The following is a 27,705-nucleotide window of genomic DNA, read 5'->3' on the forward strand; positions in this document are numbered from 1 at the left end:
AAATTTTCAGTTAATTTTTATTTTTAAGATTGTTTTCATAATATATACAGTCAATTATAAAAGTAAAATTATTTTGGTGACCTTTATGCTATGTTCAAAACAACAGTAACATTTCATGGCTGAATAACTAACTCATCACATCAATCAGCAACATTGAAATGAATGCCAAATACAGAAATGCTTTCTTTTTTAAAGATTAAATATGAAACATGAAACAAAGAAATGGTGTGCTCCCACTAAAATTCACTGGAGAAAAGTTCGTATTATCACTCTGGAAATCTCAATAAAACCTAATTATTGATACTACACTATCGAATTACTCATTTGGCTTAGCACATAACAAAACAAGAAGTCTATAAATTGTATTCATGAATTTTGGATTCAATATTCTTTTTTAATACTCAATGACAAAAGAGTAGAGAATATCATGGGCCAATTTCATTATCCCAAATTATTCTTCTTAAATAATTTAAATACATAAGTAAATAATTTTTACCTTGGTAATTCTTTTCCTTGGTAGCATAGATAGCTTTAAAAATATGTGGCTTTTATTAAATATATCATTTAATTCATTGTACTAGAATTTTCTCATATCATACAATATAAGGAGCTTGTATATAAGTAGAACTGTGAATTCCCAATAATACAGCAGATTAATAGGTTCTATTTCCTTTATAAATTGTATTTTCAATGTAATATAGATGATGACATATAAAGAATCAATGACATAATTAATATATAAAATAATAAATATCTTTTAGGAAGTTTTCATATGTTCAATAAGTAAAAATAATCTTTACAGATATTGACTCATCTAAATTTTATTATATAAAGCTAGAAATGTTTTATTATGTACTATTCATTATTTATATTGTAGTAAAGTAATTGTTAATGGCTCTGTGGAGATATTGCATTAATATTTTTTTCTCTTTTTTCTTTTCTTTTTTTTAATTTCATGTTTGTGACTTTATTCATTTTTCATAATTATGTTATTTCTACTCTATTTGTAAAATCAATTTTTATCCTGCAGATAATTGCTGTGAAGCGAATAAAGGTGAAAATGGAAGCCAGTCATGGCAGCTCAGAGCTGCTGGGTTTTCTTTCATTGTATCCATAAGTTTGTCTTGTGTATTTTAACGCTGTTACTATATCCTATAATCATTCTTTGAGTCTTACAAAGTAAAAATTAAATATAAATAATAATTCTAATCTAAAATTAGAATACAATTTTCTAAGGTACGATTAATTATGCCTTTTTAATTCTTCCCCATGGTCTCAGCTTTTCACTGCAGACATTTGTCAGAAAAATCAATGAAAAATATGTAGTCATGATTGTCTCTTTTGGCTGCCAATTTCCTAACAACTTCTACTCTCATAATCCCTTTAATGTCCAAAGTTAACCTTTATTAACTATCAGAACACATATTTGGAACTTGTTCTAGACTAATTTTAATGAGTTGTTCAGTAATGATAACCTAATATTAATAGGCATACACCACATAAATTTTTGACATTTGTTATATACAATTGTAAATCATTTGTTTTGATTTTTAAACTGTTAAAGTTAATTTTCCAACTTTACTCACATTTCTAAATTTCACACTATCATTGTTATAAAGCAAACGATAACAACTTATCAGATGTGTATGTCTTTCTTTCCACTTCCCTGTATTTATATGAAATTTCATTAGAAATAAGAGCAAAGTACAGTTCTTTTAAATTTGAACACTGATTTTTTTCATTCACTGATAATGTCTGTCTTTGGTTATACTAGAGTAAATTAATTACGAATATGGATAAAGTATTGTAGTCAAGTCAATTCAGATTATGTATTGAGCTGACCAGCAGTCCTGCCACTCTGTCCTTATATACAAATATGGCTTTGGGTCTTGGACACTTGAGAGTCAAATTCTTTTCAAGAAACAGAAATAAATATTTCAGCCTCTGTTTTCATAGAGATGAAATATAGATGAAAAGGAGATTTTGAGAGAATCTGATTTTCAATTTGAAATCTGATTTCAATTTGAAATGAGATCAACTTTTGCATTTTCAGTAATTTTCAAATGTGAAAAGCATGTCTTTTAGTTGTAAATACATTTTACTTCAAAACTGATCCTACTTATTGAGCATAATTTTGAAGTAATGGCATATATATCCATCCATGAATTTATACATACAAGTTATTTATTGGTATTTGTGCATTTGTAATTCTGCATAATACTGGGATATTGTTTATTGAAATAATTGTTTATTATACTACTGAGTGCTCTTTGCTTTGAAGACTAGCTAGAGTTTTTTTCATGTGACATAGAGATCTAGTCTTCCATTGAAGAGTCAGTTTCCTATTAATTTTGTGTTTTCTGATACCTTCCAAGTTTACTACTATCTTTCTTGTAGCTAAGTCTCTAGATTACAGAAATGAATCTTTGTAAGATTAAACATTTTTTCTCTTTCATGCTAGTTTCGAATGCATATACTATGAATATCAAAGCAGTTGCTGTGCAAAGTTTAGTTGTTTATCTGATAATTAATTGTAATTGCATAATGAATTCCATAGACGTTAAAAACATACTGTTTGAGACAGTACTTATTTGAGAAATATTAAGGGAAAAAAGGAACCTGGAAATGTTAAGATAAATTTTTATTATCACTGTGCCTATGTAGTTACAAGTTACAACTATTGTAATGATGAAGTTATATAGAAATTACTTTACTGAGGATTACAAGAAATTTTGAGAACATGGAATACGTATTGAGTAATTGACTGACTATTCTACAATTTTGAAACTTAAGGTTCATAGCAGCAATACAAAGAGTACTCAAGGTCATGATCACAGAAATCCAATCTTTAATTTTTATAGGTGTAAAATATGAGATAAAATTAAAATCAACAGAATTATTAGCATCTAAGGAATAGTACATTTTCTAAAGATCAAAATATAGGTCAATTTTACATTATTAATATATTATTAGACAAAATTTTATTTGGAAAAACATATATATTCTTGGTGAACACTTATGCATGAGTTCTTTTATTTTCAAAGTTCTTAAACTAAGACATTATGCCTTGCTTTATTTTCATAAGAAATTGCAAAACACAAAATTGTAAATGTTAAAGCAACTTCATTGCAACAAGTGTAATCTTAGATTTAAAATTTTTCATTTAAAGAAAAAGCTTGAAAATACATTAGACTGACTTTTCTGTTTTTTACCTGCCTTTATTTTTCTAAAACCCTAAAATCTGGCAATGTGTTGCTTTGTCTGATCAGTATATTCCTATCCAATTACAACTTTATTCACAATTTAGTTTCTGAAGATGAATGAGGTTTCATATTAAGATGAGTGTATGATTAGAAATTCTGTATATGGTTAATGGTGTATGTACAATAATTTTCAATGTTAAAATGTTCCAAATTTTCCTATTTCAATTATAAACATGATTAAGCTAAATAATTTGCATACATACTACTTAGCAATTGCTATTGCCTCTGAGTTATCTCATTAGTTCTTATATATTTTTGTTTTGGAATATCTTTTTCCTTCCATTCAATAGTTAGACTGTATTGTCTTTTCCATTTTCCAGTTCTAAGTGGCTTTCTGTTTTAATCAAAATTCTATAATTAACTATGAAGTTGCTGTGAGGCAGAAAATACATTTCCATGTTTTAGTCACTCCAACAGACTGTGCCTTGGAGGAAGTATTACAGGATTTTTCCCTATGAAATTTCAAAGACCCTTAAATAAATTCTCAGCTATAACTCGTTCTCTGCCAAGACTATTGGTTTTAAAGAGTAATGGTGATTTTATGAAATTTTTACTCATAGTCTCTTCCAATGTGTTATGCATGAACTCACACATACAAGCATGCATTCACGTGTGGACACACACACACACACACACAAACACACACACAGTGCCAGTAGGCATGAGCATTTCTGTAATACTCATGAGTAAATACATTATTCTTCCTCTTTTACTCTTTTTTCTTAATAAATTTAGCAATCAACATTATTAAATACAATTTAAACAAAATATATTAGAAGTATTAAAATTTAACTTATGTATAATTGTAGTTTATCTATAGCAATATATAACATACAAATAATTTCATTGCAAATAAATTATACTTTTTACCAAATATTCAGTAATTTTTCTTATGTTAATAGTATACCTGACACTAAAAACATATGCTTTCACTTAATTGGGATACTGACAAAATTTGAATGCTTCATGTATTAGATCTGATTTAAAATTAAGTCAAAACAAGGAACATTCCAAAGTAGTTTTAATTTTCTATTGTTGGACTTAAGATTAATCATTATGCCTAATAAGAATGAAATATTTTAATATATTGTACTTACACTAACAATGAAGAAATAAAAGTCTTAAGTTTTAAGGGACTTTGGTAATTCGAGTTGGATGTTTATAAGATCAATTTATTAAGAAAATATGTTTGGATCTAACTTTTAAGTATATAATATGTGGTAATATGTAATGATATGCTACCAATAAATATTGGCAGTATTTTCAGTTGTGGTAATTAAAAATAATTTCTGGGAATACATAATTGTCTTAAATTTAAACATTTTAAAACAAGTTTCTTTCCTTGTAATAGAAATATTACAACTATTAAGAGTTTTTAGTTGTCTTAGAGTTAGTAAAAAATGAAAAATTATTTAATAGTAGTATAATCTAACTTAAATAATATTATTTATAAATGTCTAAGATACCATTCATTGAATAAAGTAACATGTCTACATAATAATGAAGTTTATGAGTAAGTAGTAATGTTATGTGCTTTTTTTACTTTACATCTGTGAAATACCATGTAATATCTTTCCAACAATTTTTAAATGAATCTAGATTAAGTGATATTTTTGGTTTGAATTTATTTTCTTATTTACCTCTAATTCTCTTTAATTAATTCACTTATTTACTTCAAATTCTTTTTAATTAATTCTCTCTCTACATATACATATATATTTATATAATTTCATATTCTGTCATTCTTTCTCTCTTCTAGCCAGAAGTAAATTGGTCTTATTTTTCTATTCTTATTTTGTAATCATTGAAACAAGTCTTCACCCAATAATTCTATAGAAATATGTAACATGCTTTCATGAAGTCCAGTATATTAAATAGGTAGCTTAATTTGCATATTTAAGTAACTCAATATATGAACATTTCACAATTAACCCTTGTAATAATTATATCATAAATGAAAGCTATGTTTTGTGGTACACAATTGTAATCCCAGAACTCACAATGGCTTAAATAGTACAAGGTTTTAAAATATACAAATGTAAATAAAATTAATTATGATTAGTTGCATATCCATTTCTGCTGATTAGGCCACAAATAAAATGGACTTGTTTAATCATCAATATTTTGTAATCTTTTTTTCAAATGATAACTTTGTATTAAAATAATTTTAGTAAAGAGTCAAATCTTTTTGATATCTCATTATTATGTCTTTTTCCAAATCACCATATAGATTGGAGTGCTAATTTTAATTAAATTCTTTTCTAACTTTCATAATAAAGTTGTAGTATTCTCTCTGTTTTATCACAAACACTATAGACAAACACATAAGCATTGTATTGTATTGTAAATAAGCATGATAAGAATTTATATAGAATGCAGAAGTTACTTTCAATCATATAAATATCCATATATGACAATAATATTATCTTCTATACTTTTTTCTTTCAAACATATTAGTTTTGTGCTTTGTCTAAACTTTAGAATCTAATAAGCTTAGTTGTAATGTAGCAATCTGTCTACCATGGTTGTTCTCTAAGTCTAAAAATTTTATCATTAAGTATTACAAAGAGAAGGGTGTAGATTGTAACATTAGTTTACCAGTATGTGACAATATTAATGTGAAAAGCCATATATGTTTAAGTGATGTTTAAACGTATTTGATGCTCTCTGTTGGTGGACTTCTATCTACTTTGGAAAGATGGATTTATGCAAGTAGAATTCAATTTTCCTTTACCTGTAAAACAATCCAATTTTCCTGTACTAAATATAGGAATATTTTGAATTTATTAGTTTGTAAATATTCAGTTAAATTCATATTTTGTTTATGAATTTCTAGTCCAGGTAGTAAATATATAGCTTCATATTTCAAAGATTGCATAACATTCAGACATAGCATAATTTTCCATATAAACTCTATTTCATGAATGCACTTAATGGATATTGTAATAAATCTTACCTAGTTCTTTTTTCTTTAGTCAGTTAAAAAACTATTCAAAATAACATCTACAACTCATGAAATTTTTTTCAGTAATATTTTATCTCATATTTTACATTGATTTTATGTATAACATTACTATTTAAAGTAACTATTTTGTTCATTTTAATTGCTTTCATTTTCATCAATTATTTTATTGATAAAATATGTACATGTTATAAGTGTATTGTCTTCAATATCACCTCTTATTTAAAACCCCCACATAATATACAGCTCTGTGTGATCCTAAGCATGTGTTTCATAGTATATTTACTGTCATTTTATTTTATTCTGTACCTGTGTCTCCATTGTTGTAATAAAGAAAACTGAGGAAAAGCTTTGTCATTTGTGTTTTCTTTATTACCAGTACAACCTTTTTTGTACTTGTGTTTTCGTTGCTAACTTGATAAAGCTCAATATCTTCATGATTATTTATATAGTCAGCAACTAGTAATAAACATACTCTTCATGCATTATTTCAATTTGTTGGTATCTGATAAGTCATTTTAAGATTCATCTATCATCATCTTGAAAATAATTTATAAACAACTTCCAATATTGCATACAGTTTGTTCATTATGTGATATTCCTACAAAATTACCATTGAGTTATCTAAATATTTAGATGATATAATAAAATACAAGTATAAATAAATGTATGAATATGAAGATTTTAAGTAGTTTGTACTGCTAACAGAAGTGCATAAAGCATTCACAAATACTGAATTGAAATTTCTCAAATTCCCATGGATTTCATGTAGGACAGTAAGTGAAAACATTTATAAAAATTCTGAAAGGTTCTATGTTTATTTGTTGCCAAGGGATAAAACAATAATTTAATAAAAATAAATCTTTTTATATTATGAATATCAGCAATAATTATAAAAAAATCTAGCAGCATCTACTTGAACGTACTTCATTGGACATTATGGAGAGTGGCTTATATAAAGTAATTTTATTCACTTCTCATAAATGCATATTATGCATTGCCATGCAGGTAACATTGTATTTTCCTTCTATTTAATAAACTGTTTCCTAGTAAAATATTAGGTCATAACAGCAATAAATTTGCATTTTAAATTTTTGTTCTTCCATGTTTGAGACATTATCTCACTATGTAGCACACTCTGGTTTTCACCGATCATCCTCTTCCTGCCTCAGTTTCTCAAGTACTGAGATCACAGACATATTCCACCATGGCCACCATCATTTCTCAATTCTTATGGAATTATTAAATCTATACTTATATATTATATAAGAAAACATAAAATATAATATAGTACATATTTATATTTATATACTACATATTACACATCATATAGAAATATATGATACATAAAATATATTACTAATATATATTCCCTTCATACAATATATTTAAAGTATTTAGATATTTATATGTACATATTTACATTTACTTGTATATTTATATAATAAATGTAATATATACATGTCTCTAAGCATGCATATGTCTAATATATACATCTGTATGTATGCATGCATATATGTATAATATATACACATTTTGTATATACTAATATAGACATATCAATATACATGTAATATACACATATATATTATAATATACATTCATATATATTTATTATATGCATATATGTAAATATATAAATGTATGTATTATATAATATATAATATATACACATTTCTGAATAGGAATTAAACAGGTATTTAAATATCAGAATTAATATGATGGAGCACTTGAACTGTCATTAGAGGTACTTTCTGTTTATAAAGTATTATTCTAGATGGGAACCAGTGACTCATCATGGTAATCTTAGCTACTCAAGAGGCTGAGATCTGAGGATTGCAATTCAAAGCTAGTCCTGTGAGGAAAGACCCTGGACTGGAAGTGGAGGTTTAGCTCAAGTGATAGAGCACATGCTTTGAACAAACATGTTCAGGGAGAGTACCTATGCCCTGAATTCAAATCCCAGGACCAGCACGCACGCACGCACACACACACACACACACACACACACACACACACGTCATTCTACATATAACTGAAGAATAGTTAGATGTAATGTTGAAAAATAATTACAAGTAATTTTAATGTAGAAAGATATCAGACAATTTTACATTTTATTATTTCATTTAATGTGTTTCAAAATATATTGACAGAAATTATCTAATGTCAATTCAATCACTAGTCACCTATGTCAGCTAAGTCAAGTACTTAGTTTTTCAATCCAGAAGGCAACCAAGATTTGATATTCTTGTACAGAATGAAAGTAAACATAGAACTGGAGACATGCAAGATTAAATATGCATTTCAAGTCAGAACAGTATGACAGGACTACACTAGCTCTCTACTAACCATTGCAACAGATTTGATTTTCTGGCTGTATTTTTAGATTCCTTACCATATTTAAAGAAAATATCATACTTCTTTACCTTTTAGTGGTATTACTAGTGCTGGCTTGTCTTTTTTTCTTTTTGTTAACCTGTTTGTATGTTTTAGAAGTCAATACCTATTCTGTTTTGCCTAATCAAACAGAAACTTTACCAACCTTGTACAATATCCTATATCCATAATATTCATTATTTTCTATCTAAATTCCAGGCATAATTGCTAATTTCAAATTCACAAATATAGAAATTTCTCCTCTTTTGTTTACCTTATATTTTCAACAAAATTAAATCTTCAGCTAAACAAAAAGTTGCTTCTTATTGTTCAAAATTATCTAAAATATTACCTACATTACTGTATATTTGGACAAGTAAGCATAATTTTCTATGCTTTTCCCACATATGAACTTAATCAGATTTTTTAGTCCATAGAAAAGAAATAAAAGAGACAATATTTGAATTTCTTCATTATGTGCCCTTCACTTTTATTTGCTTACATTTTCATCTCCCAGAGAAGAGACTCAAATCTTTACTCTTATTTATTTCACCACGTGTGATTAGTAAAGGGTTATGATAAATCTAGAGTCAAGAACAAACAATATCAATTTATCTCTGTAGAAATATCCCTTTTGTGATTCAAATGCCCATAAATTAGTTTTTAAAATACTGATTTTACAATTCACTTTCAGTATGCAAACACATGTGAATATATGATACAATTGCTTAGATGCTTATGATTGTAAATGCTGTTTAAATTATATATACATATGTATCTATACATATATGTATATATTTGTGTATGTATAATTCAAATTTCCTTCCATTATTCTTCCCAGTGTCCCCTGTCAAAACTTCCTTAACAAAGGTGACAAAAATAGTCCCATTCACCATGGCTACTTTTTATCCTTCCTTCTTTGGAGGGAAAAACATGATCTCTTAGCAGTAAGGAATTGTTTGAAAGATAAATTATTTGAAAGATAAATTATATGAAAGATTCATATAAGTTTATATTTAACAAACATAAGCTTGATATTTCAAGGAACATTCAAATATATCGAGAACAGAGACAGCAATTTTTAATATGCGATTGAAAACACAGTCTTTATTCCACACAAGGGAGGTAAAAAATAATATTTTAGCAATACATTATGCTGTATACCTCAGTAAAAATACCAGCAACAAATACATCAAAATTAAATGATGTATAGAAAGAACATATTATTGAAATATGTCAAAAGTAACTTGATGTCATAAAATACATACATGTGCATGTGACCACTAAGTTGTATTCATATACTTAATCTTCCTGGAACATTGTTAGAAAGTTTATTTATTGCATTTAAGAAGCAATATTTGAATTTTCAAGCAGTTTCTGCTTTCTACAATAAGTATTACCAAAAACAAAAACTTGCAAAACTGCATAAAATTGACTTCAGCTTAAGTACATTCTTAACATTATGTATATATAATTTATCCCTCAGATACATAAATTTCAACAAGTGAAATATATAATCATTCAAAAATAGATTAATCTAAAACTAGAAATCCTGAAGAGTGGTCTCATAGCATGTATAAACTAGTCTAAATATGTTTAATTTTGTATTATAGTTACCATAATAGTATGATGTTTTTTGTATGCTGGTAATGGGGCTTGAACTCAGGTCTTTCTGCTCTGGCTGAGGTAATATAGTCACCATGCTGGAATCCTACTATAATTTTCAGATAGCAGCCCCCTAGTTTGCTAGGGTTATAGATTTGAACCAAGAGCATGTGGCTTAATAATGTGTGTGTGTGTGTGTGTGTGTGTGTGTGTGTGTGTGCGCGCGCGCGCGCGCGCTCGCATGTGCGCGTGCTCACACTGGTATCACCAGCTTGAATGCAAGGCCTGGGTGGTCTAGTTTACCTTTTTCCTTCGAGGATGGGGCTCTACCACTTGACCCATACCCTACTTCTGGATTTTTGTTCATTAATTATATATTAAAGGCTCACAGATTTTTCTGTCGTGGCTGGCTTCGAACATTAGTCCTCAGAACTTAGCCTTCTGAGTATCTAGAATTATAAGTGTAAGCCTTTAATTACCTATAAACTATGCAATGTTTATTTTCCCTTATAAGTTATTTTTAAATTTCAACACTTCAAGAATCTCCAATCAAAACTAAAAAATGCCTTGTCCCATTTTCTCTTCACTGATAACAAAACTTTTCTAAGGTATCACTTTAATAAGTAGCAATACACATTTTCTTTAAATTATACCTAAAAATTTCAAGACATTACATGTGCTCCCACAATTTTCATTTTATTAGTTTTTCAGGCAGGTGTATATCTGAACTGCTTTATCTTAAGTGAATGTGAAAACTTGTTAATAAGTAACTATTCCTGAGAAGCTAAAATGTTTAAATAATTTTCAATGCCATAGTTACTGCAAGAATACAAAACATGGCATAGTGAAAAATTAGAATAGAAAATAAGTACACTCTACATTATGGCTTTGAATTCTGTCATAATCTTGTCAAAGTTTTCATGAATGTGATTTCATCTACAATATTTGAAAAATAGCTATAAAACTTAGTTGCAAATAATAATGGCAAATAATAATAAAATAAAATAAATAATAATAAAAATAAATAATAAAATATATAACAAATAAATAAATAATAAAAATAATGGCAAACCATTGATAAGTTTAGTTTTAGATTTAAATATGCTAAAAAAATCACAATATAGTCTATCTCACCCCAAAACAATGTGTATGCCCTCTATGAATGACTATGTGATTATTTCTACATTTGCTTTTCTTCATTGTACTAGCTTTTTACATTTAGGAAGGAATTTAAAATGTTCTTTAGGGATCTACCAATGAAAAATGTATATTATATTTTGGCAAGTGTATCATTTATAAAATATATGATATAATAAAGTGAATGCAATTTTAATGATCTAATAAAATGAATGCAATTTTAAAATTTGTGTATTTCTGATAGATTAATAATGCATGACTAAAACGGGAAGAAAGAAATTACCTAATGCCATAAGCCTTAGTGTAGGTAATTATCAAAAATAATAAAAACAATTTTAAAAAGATATTTGTCCATGAGGACAGACAGCATTTTAGACAAAAGTATTGTTCTGTGTTTAATCCTAGAAGCAACCAGTAGTAATACTAAAATAAAAAATTTAAATTTTAAACATATTTATGTATTTCACAATCATATCTATGCAACCTAGTTCATCAATATTAGAAATGCTAATATGTAAGTTTTTGCTAAGACATGGAAATATATTAAAAAAGGCAAAAATTTTATTGATTTTATGTTATACATAAAATAACAAGCAATGTGTAATTATTTTCATAAATGAAAAATTATAACCATCACGTTTAAAACTTAAGTTAGAAATTTTTAATTTTAGTTCTCTACAAAATTCTAATAGCATCAATGTTCCCTCAACTCAGATTTGTTTTACAAATGTATTATCTCCAAATACAGGAATGAAGCAAATCAATATACTTGTTTAATTCAAAACATTACACATCAATTATTTATCATTTAAAAGCTGAACATCCAAGTCTTTTAAAGTTCACTTTCATTACTGAATAATACATACTCTCTTGCTTTAGGTTGAACAAAAGAGAGACACATTCATAGAACAACTTTGGATTTAGTTTTAGATGGTCTTTTAAAATTATGCCATTTCTATAATTTTATATAGTAATTTAATTAGATTGCTAACAATCACACCCAAATCATGTGACTTTTTTCCTTTAGGATTAGAAAGCAATATTAGGAGTCTTCAGACTCACACAGTCTCCCCAACAATAGTTTGGCTTGGTGTGCAATTATTTTCATAACAGACCGTTTCAGTGAAGAGTCACATCAGACTTGGAGTCACTACATGGCTCAAGAGAAGATGTACAAAAGAATTTAAAACTAGGATTGTCTGACTTCCAATGTAGCACATTTCAGTAAAAACCAAGACTTTGTACTCATAAATATTAATGTTTGCAGATATGGTAATGTTGGTCTCTAAAATTAATTGCTTTAAAACATATCTACATGTAGTAATAATATAAATGAAGCATGAGAGTGACTAGGTAATGTCAGCAGTCATTTAGCCAATATATTTGCAAGGATGAAAGCCTAATTTTTTAAGTGTTTTCTACTATGAATGTCTGAGCTTAGTTTGTAGAAGTTGTACAACATATCCAAACTAATTCCATCTGAATTTTGGAGAAAACATTTTGGAGACCATAGAAAATGTAATAAATGATATGTCATAGCTAAATTGTATTTATTTGTAATAATGATTCCAAGGACATTATTATCTCAATATTATTCAAATCTTCAAGAGTATTTATATATATACATTTACTATATGTATAGTTTTATACATATGTTCACCTATATGTACATATGTATGAAATTACTCTATATCTATATTGTTTGCTAACAAAATGTTTTATTTGCTTGAATGATTAGTTTTATCAATTGGTTCACTGGTTATATTTTAAAGCTTACACAGAGATTTAGCACTGACAACTGAAGACTAATGAGTACCATTTAGGATCTACTTTTACCTTTTTTATTTGGATTGAAACAATGACACTAAATTCTGAGGGCTGAGAGCTAACACAAACAGTTGTTCTTCAACATGGTTTCAAATGATGAGGGGGTGCTGTTATGGAGAAATAATTTCTCTGTGCAATAGCTAACAGTTTCTTTAAACCACCTGTGTCTATGTAGGGAGTTAAATTTTGGTTGAAAAGAAGATTCAGAAAATAGCATGACAGAATTATGTTTCCTGCATTGACACTGGTTTTTAAGTGTGGGTTACCTGTTTCTCCTTGTCGTAAACCACATTACATTATGAATTATTCTTCGCTTTAGATAATGAGTGAAAACATTAAAAACTATCACAGCTTACTTCCTAAAGATATTATAGAAGGAAATTTATGTTCTAACACAGGCAAACCACACAGTTGCCTGAAGAAAATATCCCATCCAACTGTTGTACAGGCAGAATGATTATTCTTAAACTAGCATCAAGTTTCTAGAATGCTAAAAATATTTTTATTTTATTTTATGATTGTGAAAATACCATACAGGAGGTTACAATTACATGGGCAAGATAATGAGTACATTTCTTACCAAGCATTGTTGTCTACTCTTTTGTTTCCTCTTCCTATACCTTCCCATCTTCCCCACCCCAACCAAAGCTGTAATGTTCGCTTTTCAACATAACGTCTTGTACATCTCATTGTTGCAATAGGTCCACCTGTATCCCTATTTAAACAATTTGTTTTTTCTCTCCACAAATTATACCAACATCAAATACAGCGAAAACAGGGGTTATAACAGTAGGGGAGGGACATACAAAGCAACAAAGAAATCATCTTATAAATATGTTAGAAACAATAGCGAGAAAGAAAAAACATTTGAGTCCTTATCTTGGGGTTCATTTTGCCTAACATCAACTTATCTGACCGTGTACTTTCTAGAAAAGAACAATTGATATTGTCATGAAACAGTTGTTCTATAGAAAAGTAAATTAAGATTCAATCCAGTGGGATGGTTTCATGGTCAAACTAGGATTAGAGCATTTTTTTTGATTTCCTGTTCTCAGTATTTCTTTGTGTCCATAGTAAAATAATAAATCTACATGTAAATAATAAGTCTACATGTAAAAATCCCAGATGTCTACCTGCATCTGTGGTATTGGTTAATATCAATTATGCCAAGATTATGCTTACTAATTAATCATTTTTGACAGAAAAGATTTTTCCAATTTTAAATTGTTATATAAATAAATACTTAACATGTACAAGCTAATAGTAATTATGGACATCAATAAAATCAAGTTACATTTTCTTTTTTTCCTTTCGATACCTCAAGTTCATCAGTTTAGTTTCCAAAAAATGTTCTGATTTTCACTATCTCTATTTTATAGGTGTATATTTTTTCCTCATGTTCAACTAAAGATATGTAATACTTGACTCATGTTCATTTTACCCAAGATCATGCTATTTACACATTATGAGTCCTATATTGCACTATTACAATGGATAATTTTCTATAGCTATTTTCCTCATTTTAGAAGAAAGTGGATTCTGTGTTTTCCTTTCTTCTTATATGACCTAACAGAAGACCATAAATATCAGCAATTCTATAATCCAGCCTCTAATCTATTAGTTAAAATGTTTACTGGAGCCAACCACCAGTTTCTCAAGTCTATATAATTTTAGTTACTCAGGAAGCTAAGGTATAACATCACGTTTCAAAGCCAGTACAGAAAGGAATTTCCATGACACTCTTATCTCCCATTAACTACCAAATAAGACTAAATAAATAAATGCTCAATAGGAAATGTACTCATTATCTTGCTCATGTAGCTGTAACCCCTCTGTACAGCATTTTTACAATAAAAATATATAAAAATAAATAATTAATTAAATGTATAAATAAGTAAATAAACCCTCAAAATGGAGCTTTGTCTCAAGTGGTACAGCACTGGCTTTGTGCAAAATGTTCAGAGACAATGCCCAGATTCCCAAATCAGCTAGTCAACCATTTACTCTACAGGAATGATTTTGAAAATTTTAAAGTCAAATTTTATTTTTGTTATGTTTTGTTTATTGCCAGTCCCAGGGTTTGAATTCAGGGCCTGTTCACTGTCCTTGAGATTCTTTTGCTCAATGCTAACACTCTACCACTTGAGTCACAGAGCCACCTCTAGCTTTTTCTGTTTACGTGGTACCAGGGAATTGAACCCAGGGTTTTATGCTTGCTAGGTAAGCATTCTACCACTAAGCTACATTCCCAGCCCTACAGTCTAATTTTAAATCTACCTTCTGTCAAAATATTTATAGCCATCCACTTGCAATTTTAATTCTTAAAACTAAATAATTCCATGCATAATATTTGTATAATTCCTTTCTCAGAATTTTGACAATATTTTCCTTTAACATAATGTGGTACATTGGTTGTGATAGTATTTGACACATTACAATTTGAGATATGATAACATTCATTTGATTCTCTACAGGGATTCAAGAATTATAATTAAAAGAAGAGTTACTTAGATTTTTTTTGTTAAAAGAAAGAAATTTGATAAAAAAAATTAATTCCAATTATTACGTGTCAGTTGCTCAAAATATGGCTTGAAAGCCAGTCAACAGTTCCCATTCATGATGAAATTAAAGTCTCCTATATCTTCCCATTCTTCCTAGTACAATACATCTCTTGGTAAAGACTAATAATTAAAACAATCGCCTATCTATTTTCTAATTTTCAGATTTAACTAAAGTATCACATTTTATTTTTAAGACACACTTTTTAATGGTCTTGGTCTTGGAGCCATCATTGGCCTGGGAGTGGCTGCCCTGTTGTTGGTCCTGGTAATAACAGATGTCAGCTGCTTCTTCATTCGACAATGTGGCCTGCTGATGTGCATCACCAGAAGAATGTGTGGAAAGAAGAGTGGCTCCAGTGGGAAGAGTAAAGAGTTGGAAGAGGGAAAAGCTGCTTATTTGTAAGTGTGGGCCCACTGCACACCCATCCACATCATGTAGCACATTTACACAGAGTGCTCCATCCAAAGTAGGGTCAATGCATTAACTAAGTCACTGGGCATTATTGTTTAGTGATCTTGACCTTAAATCTACATTGTGATAAGGAATACATACTTAGAGTCTAATGAATTTGAAAACATTTAGTTCAAAAATCAGCCTTGCAAAAGGATTCTCACAGAAGAGGATCTATGTAGTAGTTTTAAAATGAGATATAGTGTGTGTGTGTGAGAGAGAGAGAGAGAGAGAGAGAGAAAGAGAGAAGGAAGGAAGGAAGGAAAGAAAGAAAAAAAGAAGGAAGGAAAGAAAGAAAGAGAAGGAGGGAAAGAGGGAAAGAGGGAGGAAGAGAGGGAGGGATAAAGAGGGAAATGCACACAGATATATTTCTATATAATTTCCCCTAGCACTTTTCAGTTTTTCAGTTCATACTGGATTTTTTTAAGTTATAAAAGGTTACCCTGTGTTCAATGAGAAAGAATTTTCAGGATAGATAAAAATAAAAATGCCATAGAATCATAAACTGTTTAATGGTGCTTCAATTAATGACAAATGGTGGTCACATAAGATTACAGTACAGGTTAAAGTTTTTATAGACTCAAGATATCCTTCATAAATCCAGAGGAAATATATTCCATATATTCATGATGATGTTTGTATAAACAAATCTACTGCTCCATAATGGTATAAAATTATAGTACATACAACAATGAGTATCATTATTATGAATGATTATGTCATTATATATATTCATATACATATATATAAACTAAGTACTTTTTGTCTTTACATATAAACATACTCACATTTACATCAACTTATTTTCCTGTAAAATGTAGCTTTTGCTAAATTTTGAGCTTCATTATACCTCCTGTTCTCTCTCCACATTCTCTCATTGTTTCAAAGCACTAGATAATTTTCTTGAAATATATGAAAGTGATAAAAGTCACTTACAATATTTTAGTTATTTTTTTCACTTCTTGATAGAGACATTTCAACTATAACACATACTTTACCTGTTTTAAATTTTATTTTTCAAAATTTTGTAACTGAATCAATATTTCAAAGGACATATTTAAATTATTTCTTAAATGCTTAGATTATTTTATGCTTACAATGTACCTAGATGAGGGCAAGTTATTTGCTATAGACTTCATTTATGAAATTTAAAGATACTATACAATAGCATTTACATGAAAAATACTTTTGCTAAATAAAAGTTTTGATTAAAACAAGAGATTTAGACAAAATGGCCTGACTTCTTTATACTTATTTTAGATGAAAATATATGGTCAAACAAATACACACACAAAATTCCTAATACTTTTAATACTACTAATTCCTAATACATTTTATGTTAAAATACTTTTTATTTTTAAAGGATGGATTTGCTTGAGTATGAGGATGTTTTATAGTGAATATTTTACTCTATTAAAATGAAATGGTTTCTTTTTTCTTTCTAGGAAAGATGGGTCCAAAGAGCCAATAGTGGAGATGAGAACAGAGGATGAAAGAATTACCAACCATGAAGATGGGAGCCCCGTAAACGAGCCAAATGAAACCACACCACTAACAGAGCCTGAGTATGTGTCTAGAAGCTTTTACTTATTTTGGTGAAAATGAGTATAATGATAATCCTCTTTCATCAATTTGTAGTAAGAATTTATGAATACCCACATTATTTATAAAGAAATTACTTTTAATGAAAACTTGTTAAAATCAATTATTGATACATTTCATAGGAACTTTTTGTATCAAGGTCAGCAAACATATATTGTTCGATCATATGTTTAGAATTTTTTTAATAACATTAAGAATATAAAAAAGTCAATATTTCTTATTACATTGAATTTTAAAGTATATTGCTAATCCTCCTGTATTTGAATTTCACACAATAGAAAATACTAGCAATTATTGTTTAAAAAGCTTGGGAACTTAATAAATCATGCAGATGACATAGCAAAATTTTCAACCATTTATATTCCAAGACATTAAATACACGTTAATATCAATGGATTATAAATCCAAGTGGATCTACAAATCCAATTCTTAATTTAATTAGTTCCACCCACATTTTTGCATTATAACACATTATAATAGACAATATTAATTATTTTATTATCTGTCAGTTTTCAAATCAGTTTGATCATAGTTTTCTTAGCTTGTTTTTTCGATGTCATAGTAAAATTTTCTTGTATAAACAATGACTTAAAGATCAATTATATCTCCTAAAATTCCTGAAAAAATTGTGTTTATTATTACTTTTTCTGTTTCCTTCCAGAAAATTGCCTTTAAAAGAAGAAAATGGGAAGGAAGTCCTAACCCCAGAAACTATAGAAATTAAAGTTTCCAATGACATCATTCAGTCAAAAGAAGATGACAGTAAAGCATAATGACAATGTTACAGCAGCTTGATCAACAGTAAAAAGAGCATCTGGATCACAGTGAACTTACGACCAAAACTATTCCATTGACCTTAATTTCTTGGGAAACTTCTAGCTTGGAATAGAGTGTACACATATACATAGGATCAAATACTCCTGCCCATGGCCTATTTCCTTTATTTGTTGTTGTTGTGGTCGTTCATTTTGTTAACAACTGCAATATAAATACTTCAATGGCACCAACTCTTAGGTATCAATTTGATTATAGGATTGAAATATTGCAAAGTTTTACTGGTGAAAGTGCTCTACTTCTTGAGAACTTTGTATTACATACCATCAACAAAGCATTTCTAACTCTAAGAAAAGAGACTGTAATCAGACAAAAAAAGTTTTGTGGCCTAAATATTGAGAAAGTCCTGCATATATGTGACTCTTATCTTTGCCAAATACATGGCTAAAGAGGCTTCTAGCTTATAGTGAAGACACATAGGAAAGCTTACACATTTTATCAGGAGAATTTCAGGGAATCAGGCTTAAGAGAGAGCCACTTATTAACTAACATTAAAAATTGAGGAAATGTTGGAAAAATCTTTCCCACTTATGATTACTGTGCATTTTTCACACTGTTTTTTGATACACTGAAGTACCAGATCAAAATTGTTACTCATTTGTAAGAACATTAGTTGTATATAAAACTAACGTGATTAGAGAGACTTGCCCATATGTTGGTCTCTTTGTGTATGCCATTCTCACTTACAATGGATCACACACAAAAAATAAATGTATTACAAGTAAATATGATTTTGATTTCTGCCCTCAGCTTCAAATAAAAGAAATTGAAATGGGAACAATATCTACATCTTGTCTGCATATATTTCTACACATGATTGTATTTTATCTTTAACTTTATCAAAAAAAACAAACAATAAAACTTAGTCTTTAAAACTTCAGATCACATCTTCAGTCATGTTCAGTCCATGCAAGGTTAAATCTTTTAATGTGCTTAGTCCCTTAGTAAATTAAATTAACCACTGGGAATTAGACACCAAAGTTTAATTAAATGAAAGAGAAACAATTTAACTTTCAAATGTGCCATAGAACTGTCAATGATGAACAATTGCATTTCCATTGTTTTTTTATTCTGTGTCTTGTAGGTAGAATCCATTTTAAGATTTCTATTAAGTAACTATGGTTACACAACCATATGTTTTTCAACATAAATATTGTAATATCAGTTGTTAATGCATAAATAGCAGAATACAATGTTTCTTAACTTCCAAGCTATGCAAGCTCCCAGAGGTAAAAGCCTGAAATATGATTTAATTTATGTAGAAAAAAAACATGGATTTGTGACTACAGATATCCATTGGGAGCAAGTTTTAGATTATTTCTTACCTAGATAGCCAAAGGTGTCTGTGGGCCCCTTTACATTCATAACCTTCACTCTTCAGCTATTGCATAAAGAGTTCAAATGTGGATTGACTAAAGATTCATTCTTATAAAACATTGGATGGGGTTTTTAACACTGCAGAGAGAAACTGCTTTGATAGTGTCTTTCCGTACTTATAACTTGACAAAATCAAATACAATTATCAATGTTACTCGTGAGCATCTTTTTATTTACCAGTTGTTTAGAAGTACCAGTCATGGAGAGATGAATAAGTCACTTTATATTTTTACATTGCTGACTCTCAACAGAACGGAATATGACTATCTGCATGCAGAGGCGCCAGAGTGTTATTTTGTTAATCTTAGGGTTATAATGCAATCGTCTCCCCTTGTGACAAAAAAGTGAAGAAAAATGAAAGGAACTCTGTGCCTACTTGGGAATTTCGGCAGTGTCTACAAAGCAAAGCAGTGAGGCTTGGTTATCTAAGTGGCTGTTCACAGATTTGACTTTTATTGTCTAGATTACAGTTTGTATGATAATTTGGGTTGATTTATTTTACTGTTTTTGTACCAATGTGCTAAAACTAGTCAAAACACTTGAAATTTGTTGGGGCATTTTGTGTGTATGTGTGCAAAGTGAACAAGCTTAGTAAAGTATAAAGCATTAACCATGAGGATTAATTTTTTCATTAATAAGCCAAATGGTTTTAAATGAAAGATACTGAAATAATTCACATAATTGAGAAAGCAATTCCGCATGTTTACTACTGTCATAATTGTGTTATACAGAAAGAACAGTGAAATCAGAATAAAGAACAAAATAGTTTTGTGTCTTTTCAGTTTTAAAATTGTTTCCTAATTTTTTTGGATTTTCCATGCAATTTACTTTTTTCATATATCTATCTGTAGCTGTATATCTATACAAGATATAGATATATAGGTATTGATTTACAGATATGAATATGTGCATATGTATAAATACATGCAATTAATATTTTCCCCTCATATGCAGAACTTAGAGCAAATGAATGGATAATTGAGGAATAATAAATTCAAATAGTCGGTTTCAAGGACACAGATTCTTTTATCTGAGATCTCTTAAGTATTGGTCCTCGATCTTTAAACCAATGAAGGTACGTTGTATTATCATCATAAACAGGTTTTTTGTTTCTAACATTGCAAAATCAAATTTCTCATCAGTTAAGAAGTACTTTGTAGTAAATTGAAAAATTTTAGTAGTATTTTTATCTTGTTTCAGATTAAAACCATTTATAAGTGTGCAACTATTTATTTCTTTGAATCCTTCAACTGTTAGTAAAAATATGTCAAGTTCTCTGAATATAAGTGCTGTTAAGATTAACCAAACCCTAAACTATTTTAAACTGAGAGGCAAAAATACCCCTGAGATACTGAATTTTTAAAATGTCATGTGCAATTAAATAATAATGATCTATATTCAACAACCTTTACAAAGATACAGTAATATCAGAATTTTAATGTTTTACTTTTTTAAAATTGACACAAATTAATGTGTCAATCTATTTTACAATAATATGAAAAATTAAAAATTGTGCTTTCTACAGATTTATTTGTTATTTTTGCAAGAAAGACATATTGTCACCTATTAATACTAATACTTAACATTAATGTTTTTTAGTTTTCCTTTATTCTTGATATTAAAAATATCTACCAATACATTTTTCACAGGCTATTTGTTTCAATAAACTTCATATGAATCAGTCTCTGAATTAAACATTTATATAAATAAGAGCTTTATCATACTTTTAGTTTATCTTTCTTATTTTAAATAATTGAGAGGTATTTGTGCCTTCAAATTAGCTCAACACCTGGCTTTATTAAAAGCAAAATACTGTAACTGCCAGGATCATTGATATATTTTGTTTATTCCACTGATGCTCAAAATACACTGTTTTATTTTTGTTAAATAAAGAGCTCAATTCAAACTAGTTTACTTGGATATCAAATTCAAATATTATAAATTATGTTGTGATTTATTTTCCTATTATAAATTCTTTTATGCTTATCAGAAATATTTTAATTTATTTTGTTGTTTTTCTAAAGAATAAATGCATTCTAGATACTGCTGAAATGGATTTGTTAAACTACTCTAAGTTAAAAAATCATAAATTTCTTGGGTCTTCATTATGACTGTCAATATGTATTTGGTTTGGAATCATGAATCATCCAAGTGATGATAAGATAATTACTGATGAAATATGTACAATTGAATGGATAGGAAGGGTATTCTTCATTTCTTAATTTAAAAAAGTATTGACAGAGCATATTACAATTATTTATGACATTAGCAATGTTCTTTTACATGGAGAATAATGTAAATGCCTAATTAGAATTACTCATGGAGTTCTTTTTTATAATCTTATTCAGAGTTCTTATTCAACAAATTTTATTAGCAGGTGAACATATTTTTTTAAATGAGATAGCAAACATTATTTATCTCTGGAGAGAATAGACTAGCATCTCCGTATTAACTTTTCCCAGCTTTCTTAGTCTCTGAAATTGAAATTGTTTATGGATATTTTGACATATGCTAAAAGTAAAATTTTTGAAGATTAAAAATTTAAGGCATTCTAATTATAAATTGGAAATCCTTCAAGAAAATATTCTATGTATGGACTTAATTATGTCTGTGATTGAGAGAGTTTTGAGGCTACCCAGAGTCTTTGATAACTGAAGTATAAGTATTGCTGTACCCTTCCCTTTCTGAAAGCTGCATTTACCCATGTAGATGCAGATGTTTAACAAAACTAACCAAGCATAATAATCACTTAGTTATATTCTTTTATTTAAAAATCAGACTTTATATATAGTGCCAAATATTTATTTGACTAAGGACCCTTAGTCCAACAGTTCATATTTCAATATAGAATTTTACCAATCTCTTGTCAATTAGTTGATAGTATTGCTTGAATTTTCTCTTTTTTTACTATGTTTCTGATTTTCTGATCACACAATGTTTGTAATTATTCGTATAAAAATTGCCCATATAAACTTAAATATCGCAACTTCAATTTTCTTTTCTGAAATGAAAAAAAGCATCTTTTAACTAGTAGACTTAGTTTCCATGGATGAGGATAAGCAAAGTATTGATGTTGGAACATTTTATTCACAACCAGAGAGAAGAGCAGAGAAAGAAAGAAAGGAAACAAAACTTATTGCAATCGAACTTCTACTTTAGTAATAAATAAGAAGGAATTGATTAAGTGACTACCAGGAGTGGTCAGCCAGGTAGAAAGAATTTTTCTTACATGTAAATTAAGGCCAATTTTACTGATTTCTGGGGGGGAAATCCTAACATAAAGTGAAATCCAGAAAAGAAACTTAACAGACCTAGGAACCATGATTCTATTTAATATGTTTTAAGAAACAATAGGCTACTGTAAAATAAGTGACAAACAAAAAGCATAACTGTTCCAATTCTTTAAAAAGGCTCATGCCTTAGCATTTGCTCATATCCCTTCTTAGAAATAGGTCAACTTCATAGAGATAAGGGTTAATTTGATTTTAGTACGTGAATTTTGTATTGTGTTCAGTATACATTAAAACATACTTTTGTAATTCCTTTAACTTATATATTCCATTCAAATTCTACTATTAGCTACAATGTTTTTTTCAATAGAGTATGTCCCTATGAAATGCTGTATATATATGTCTAAATTGTAAAAATTATACTGCAAATGTTGAAGTTTTGTATTTATGAGAGACATTGAAAGTATGGCTTATGGTATATCAAAATTGTCACTCTTCACCATTTGTATATTAATAGTAAAGATACTTTTACTTTAATAAAGCGTTGAGTTTTTATTATTTTAAATAATGGTCTGCATTGACTGAGCTGAAGGCTTGACAGGTTCCCGAAGCTTCCCTTTAAAAGTAGGGACTCTTCACTTAAGTCTTTAACTTCAATTTCAGAATAAGAATTTCTGGACATGTCACAATGGTAAGAAAACTTGTCAGAGCTTTACTGAATAGGCAAATGAGCAAGCAGGCATGCAGACATATGAGAAGAAAGGCAGACAGACACTCTAACAGAGTGAGTATTCTAAAGGAGAGATACAAAGCTCTTTGGCTGTCAGGGTATTTATACAGTAGAAGCAAAGGGTCTGACTTCAAAGTTGTTGAAGGCTAGGTGTTTTACTTTGCTCTAATTATGCCTGTTGTTACACTTTCTGAGTTTCTATATGTTTTGGACATGATTTTCCAGGTAAGAATGCATCCTGCCATAAAACAGATTCTTATCCTTCAGATAAGGAAAGGGTCCTGTTGTCTACAATTTCAATAGGAAGTTGCTTCTCAGGAAGGTATACATCCTGCTAAACAAATTCTTGGGGTGAGAAATGCATCTCTCAAGAAGGAATACATCCTGTAGCTTTTCTCTGGAGCATAGATGGTGCTAAAACCCATTCCCTACTCTATCCAGTATTATTGACCCCTAAAATGACTTGGTCCCTTGATATTAAGGGAAGCAGATGGGTGAAGATCCATCTTTCATAAGTGGCTTCAAGCTGAGCAGCAGTATTGGCTCTGCCTAGCTGAGGACTACAAGTCTTGGTCTATCTTATTGAGGGTAGCATAGGAAATTTTTTAAAATATATTTTTATTGTAAAAATACTGTACAGAGGGGTTACAGTTACATGAACAAGGTCATGAGTACATTTCCTATCAAGCATTGTTACCTCCTCCTTTGTTTTTCCCCTACCAGCCCTTCCCTCCCACCTCCACAACTAAATTGTAAAGTTCGTTTTACAGCATAGTGTTTTGTACATCTCATTGTTACAAAATGGTTTTTGCCAACTTGTGTCACTATGAATTACAATCTTTTAGCCTAACTCGGTGCCCAAATCAGAGAGATTACTGACTGAACATTTGGCTTAAAATAGTGGCCTTTTACATGCTAATGCTGTCCTGATACATTTCATTATCATTATCTAGAAAGTTCTAGAAATGTAAATTTCTGGACCTCAGCAGATACTAGTTGAGTCTTGGACTCTGGGAAAAAGTAGAATAACATATGACTTAATGACTCACTTATGACTGTTAATGCACAGTGGAGATCCATTTGGCTGGAGACATATTTTTTTCCCATTGGTAAATATTTATCAACCTAAAAATGACACTACTCTACTAAAATAGAAGGTTATGCTTTAGAATAGGATATGCATAGCCACCAAACCCTATGTTGTAAAAATAAAATTTGGGAGGAAATACTCAAAAACTCAAGTAATTTTGTAATAAGAACATTGACATGAGTTAAAAAATATTTTTAAAATATTTTTGTAGAAACTAAATCCCATTAAGTTCTAGCTGGAACATTTCCTTTAAATTAATATGAGAGTTACATTTTTTTTTTCTGTTGGTCATTGGGCTTAAACTTTGGGCCTGGACCCTCTCCCTCAGCTCTTCAGCTCAAGGCTAGTGCCCTACCACTTGAGCCACAGTGCCACTTCCGGTTTTCTGGTGGTTTATTGGAGATAAGAGTCTCAGGCTTTCCTGCCTGGGTTGGCTTTGAACCATGATCCTCAGATCTCAGCCTACTGAGTAGCTAGGATTACAGGCATGAGCCACTGGCTCATGTATCAAATTATAGTCTCTAAATTCACCAAACTCTATTATTGAATAGCAATTTATTACAATTTTACTATGTTCTCATAACTCAATATTGCTACCATGGCAGAGACAGCTGACTGACCCCTTCACCCCAAACCACAACCCCCAGTCTTTCTTCCCCACATTCCATTCCAGTCAAAATTTCCTGAAATTCTCTAGTCTATTTTCCAGCCCAGAAACTTAATCCCACCCACTCAGATAACTGTACCTAATTTCCACTGGGCAGGCCACACCTGCCCAAGCCACTAACCTACATAATAGGTTCCCAGAATCAGATCTTTTCAGGCCATTACCAAGAACTCTCAAGATATCTCCCAAAATTCTTTGCAGCCTTCTGTGCCCTTGCAGTCTGAACCTATAACTCTACATTACTCCCTCCACTCTTGCCCCATAATGTGCCTTTTGTCTCTTGATTCTCCTTATGTCACCATAACATAGCTCTTGGATCTGGTCTGTGGAGTTTGCTTTCTGCTTTTTTTTTTTTAATTCTAATATCCTTATGAACTAAATTTTGGTCTTGATATTGTTTTATTGGCAATACTAAGATCTTGGTGTTTGTCTTTGTGTTATTTATTATGTTAGAAACACTTTCTGACTTCTGGAAAATATGTAGATCAGAAAAAAATATTAGTTAAGTAACATGTTAAGTCTGCCCAGGAGATTTCCCCCCACCTTTCCTCTTCATGAAAGATAGCACATAGCATTACCAGAAATCACCTGCCTGAAACTAGTATCACCTGACTCTCAATCACCTGACTGTGAGTCTGCAAAGGACCCCAGATTCTGAGGTCACTTCTTCATCTGTTGTGGTCACAACTCCCCGCCATTCCCTATACAATCCCACTCAATCACACGTTCCCTCCTCCCTCTTTTGCTCTTCTCTCGGCACACCTCTGTCTCCTGTGGGAAGGCAATTTGTTTTCCCCTAAATAAAATCTTTTCTGATTGAACCATGTGGTAGCCTCCTTTTCGTGAACCTTATCCAACATTCTCCCTAAATTCTACTTAGAAAATTTGCAATATGTCTCTATCTTATCTCTCCCTTGCTTGGAACTCCTCATCATATCTGAAAACAACGATCATGGTCAGTAGACTGTATACAGCATTTTCATTAGTCAATATGACATATTTGGGAATCTCACTGTGTTTCCCATTCTTTGTGCAATTTACACTGATTATACAATACAAAAACAGAAAGCAATTCTATCAGGAATATTATGATGGTGGTTATAACATTCTCATTTTAGCAGAAGAACTTGGATTTTAGCATGTACTTGGATGACAAATCTGTGTAAAATCTGAACATCATTTCAGGAAACAATTGACCCTTCCATGATGAAATTTTCCAATATACTACTACTAGGTAACTAGCTGGACATGCCCCAATCACACAACTTTTTTCTTTGTTTTTAGTAGTTTGGAAACAAGTCTTACTACAGAACTCTGTACTAATAAGAAGTAAACACTAGATAACTAGACAGAGATATAGATATTTACATCTAAAATTAGGTTAGTCCCCTCATGTATTGTATGCTTCAATTAAGCAGCACCACTAGAATAGTTGCATGTTTTTTGTACATTTCTTTATTGTAAAAATACTGTACAGAGGTGTTAAAGTTACATGAGCAAGGTAATGCGTACATTTCGTATTGAGCATTGTTGTATCCTCCTTTGTTTTTCCCTCCGACCATCCTTTCCCGATTTTTAAAGTATATTTGATCGTAAGATACAAGGAAGCTACATTTTCAGAGGTTGAATTGGAGTCTTCATTAGTGATTGTGAGCAGACACATGTCTCTGAAATACAGTATTGAATGCATTTAATACTGTTAGGAAACTGAGCCATGAGGGTGGTAAAGAAAGAGTAGAAAAACAATAGCAACAGACCAGAACAACTCTAATGGAGAGTAGAGAAGAGATGCTATGGTGACCTGAGAAGAGTCAGGAGACAAGAGGCATGGCACAAAATGGTGGCCAAGGTGGAGGGGGCTATGTAGGATCATGGTAAAGAGAGTTCAAAGAGTCTCACAAGTTCATGGTACAGGTCTAACAGGACCAGTAGCCTATTGCCTAAGTTCCTACCCCTGCTTCTAGGAATTTAGGCATGCCTGTAACCTGGGAGT

General features: G+C 29.9%; 1 protein-coding gene across 3 annotated transcripts in view; it reads left to right on the forward strand.

The window, feature by feature from the left end:
• The window catches only part of Ncam2 (neural cell adhesion molecule 2), a 310,960-nt gene extending 291,559 nt beyond the window's left edge, over positions 1-19,401 (forward strand). Inside the window, exons 16-18 of one of the 3 annotated variants that reach the window (XM_013031022.1) lie at positions 15,926-16,130; positions 17,628-17,747; positions 18,446-19,401. In XM_013031022.1, the coding sequence (XP_012886476.1) occupies positions 15,926-16,130; positions 17,628-17,747; positions 18,446-18,557 (437 nt within the window). In that variant the 3' untranslated portion in view covers positions 18,558-19,401. Of the gene's footprint in view, positions 1-1,030; positions 1,138-15,925; positions 16,131-17,627; positions 17,748-18,445 lie in introns of those variants that run through there. The other 2 variants (XM_013031024.1, XM_013031023.1) reach the window with 2 other exon arrangements.
• The last annotated feature ends 8,304 nt before the right edge of the window (positions 19,402-27,705 follow it).

The sequence above is a fragment of the Dipodomys ordii genome, unplaced genomic scaffold (assembly GCF_000151885.1).
Source record: "Dipodomys ordii isolate 6190 unplaced genomic scaffold, Dord_2.0 Scaffold136, whole genome shotgun sequence".
Classification (NCBI taxonomy): domain Eukaryota; kingdom Metazoa; phylum Chordata; class Mammalia; order Rodentia; family Heteromyidae; genus Dipodomys; species Dipodomys ordii.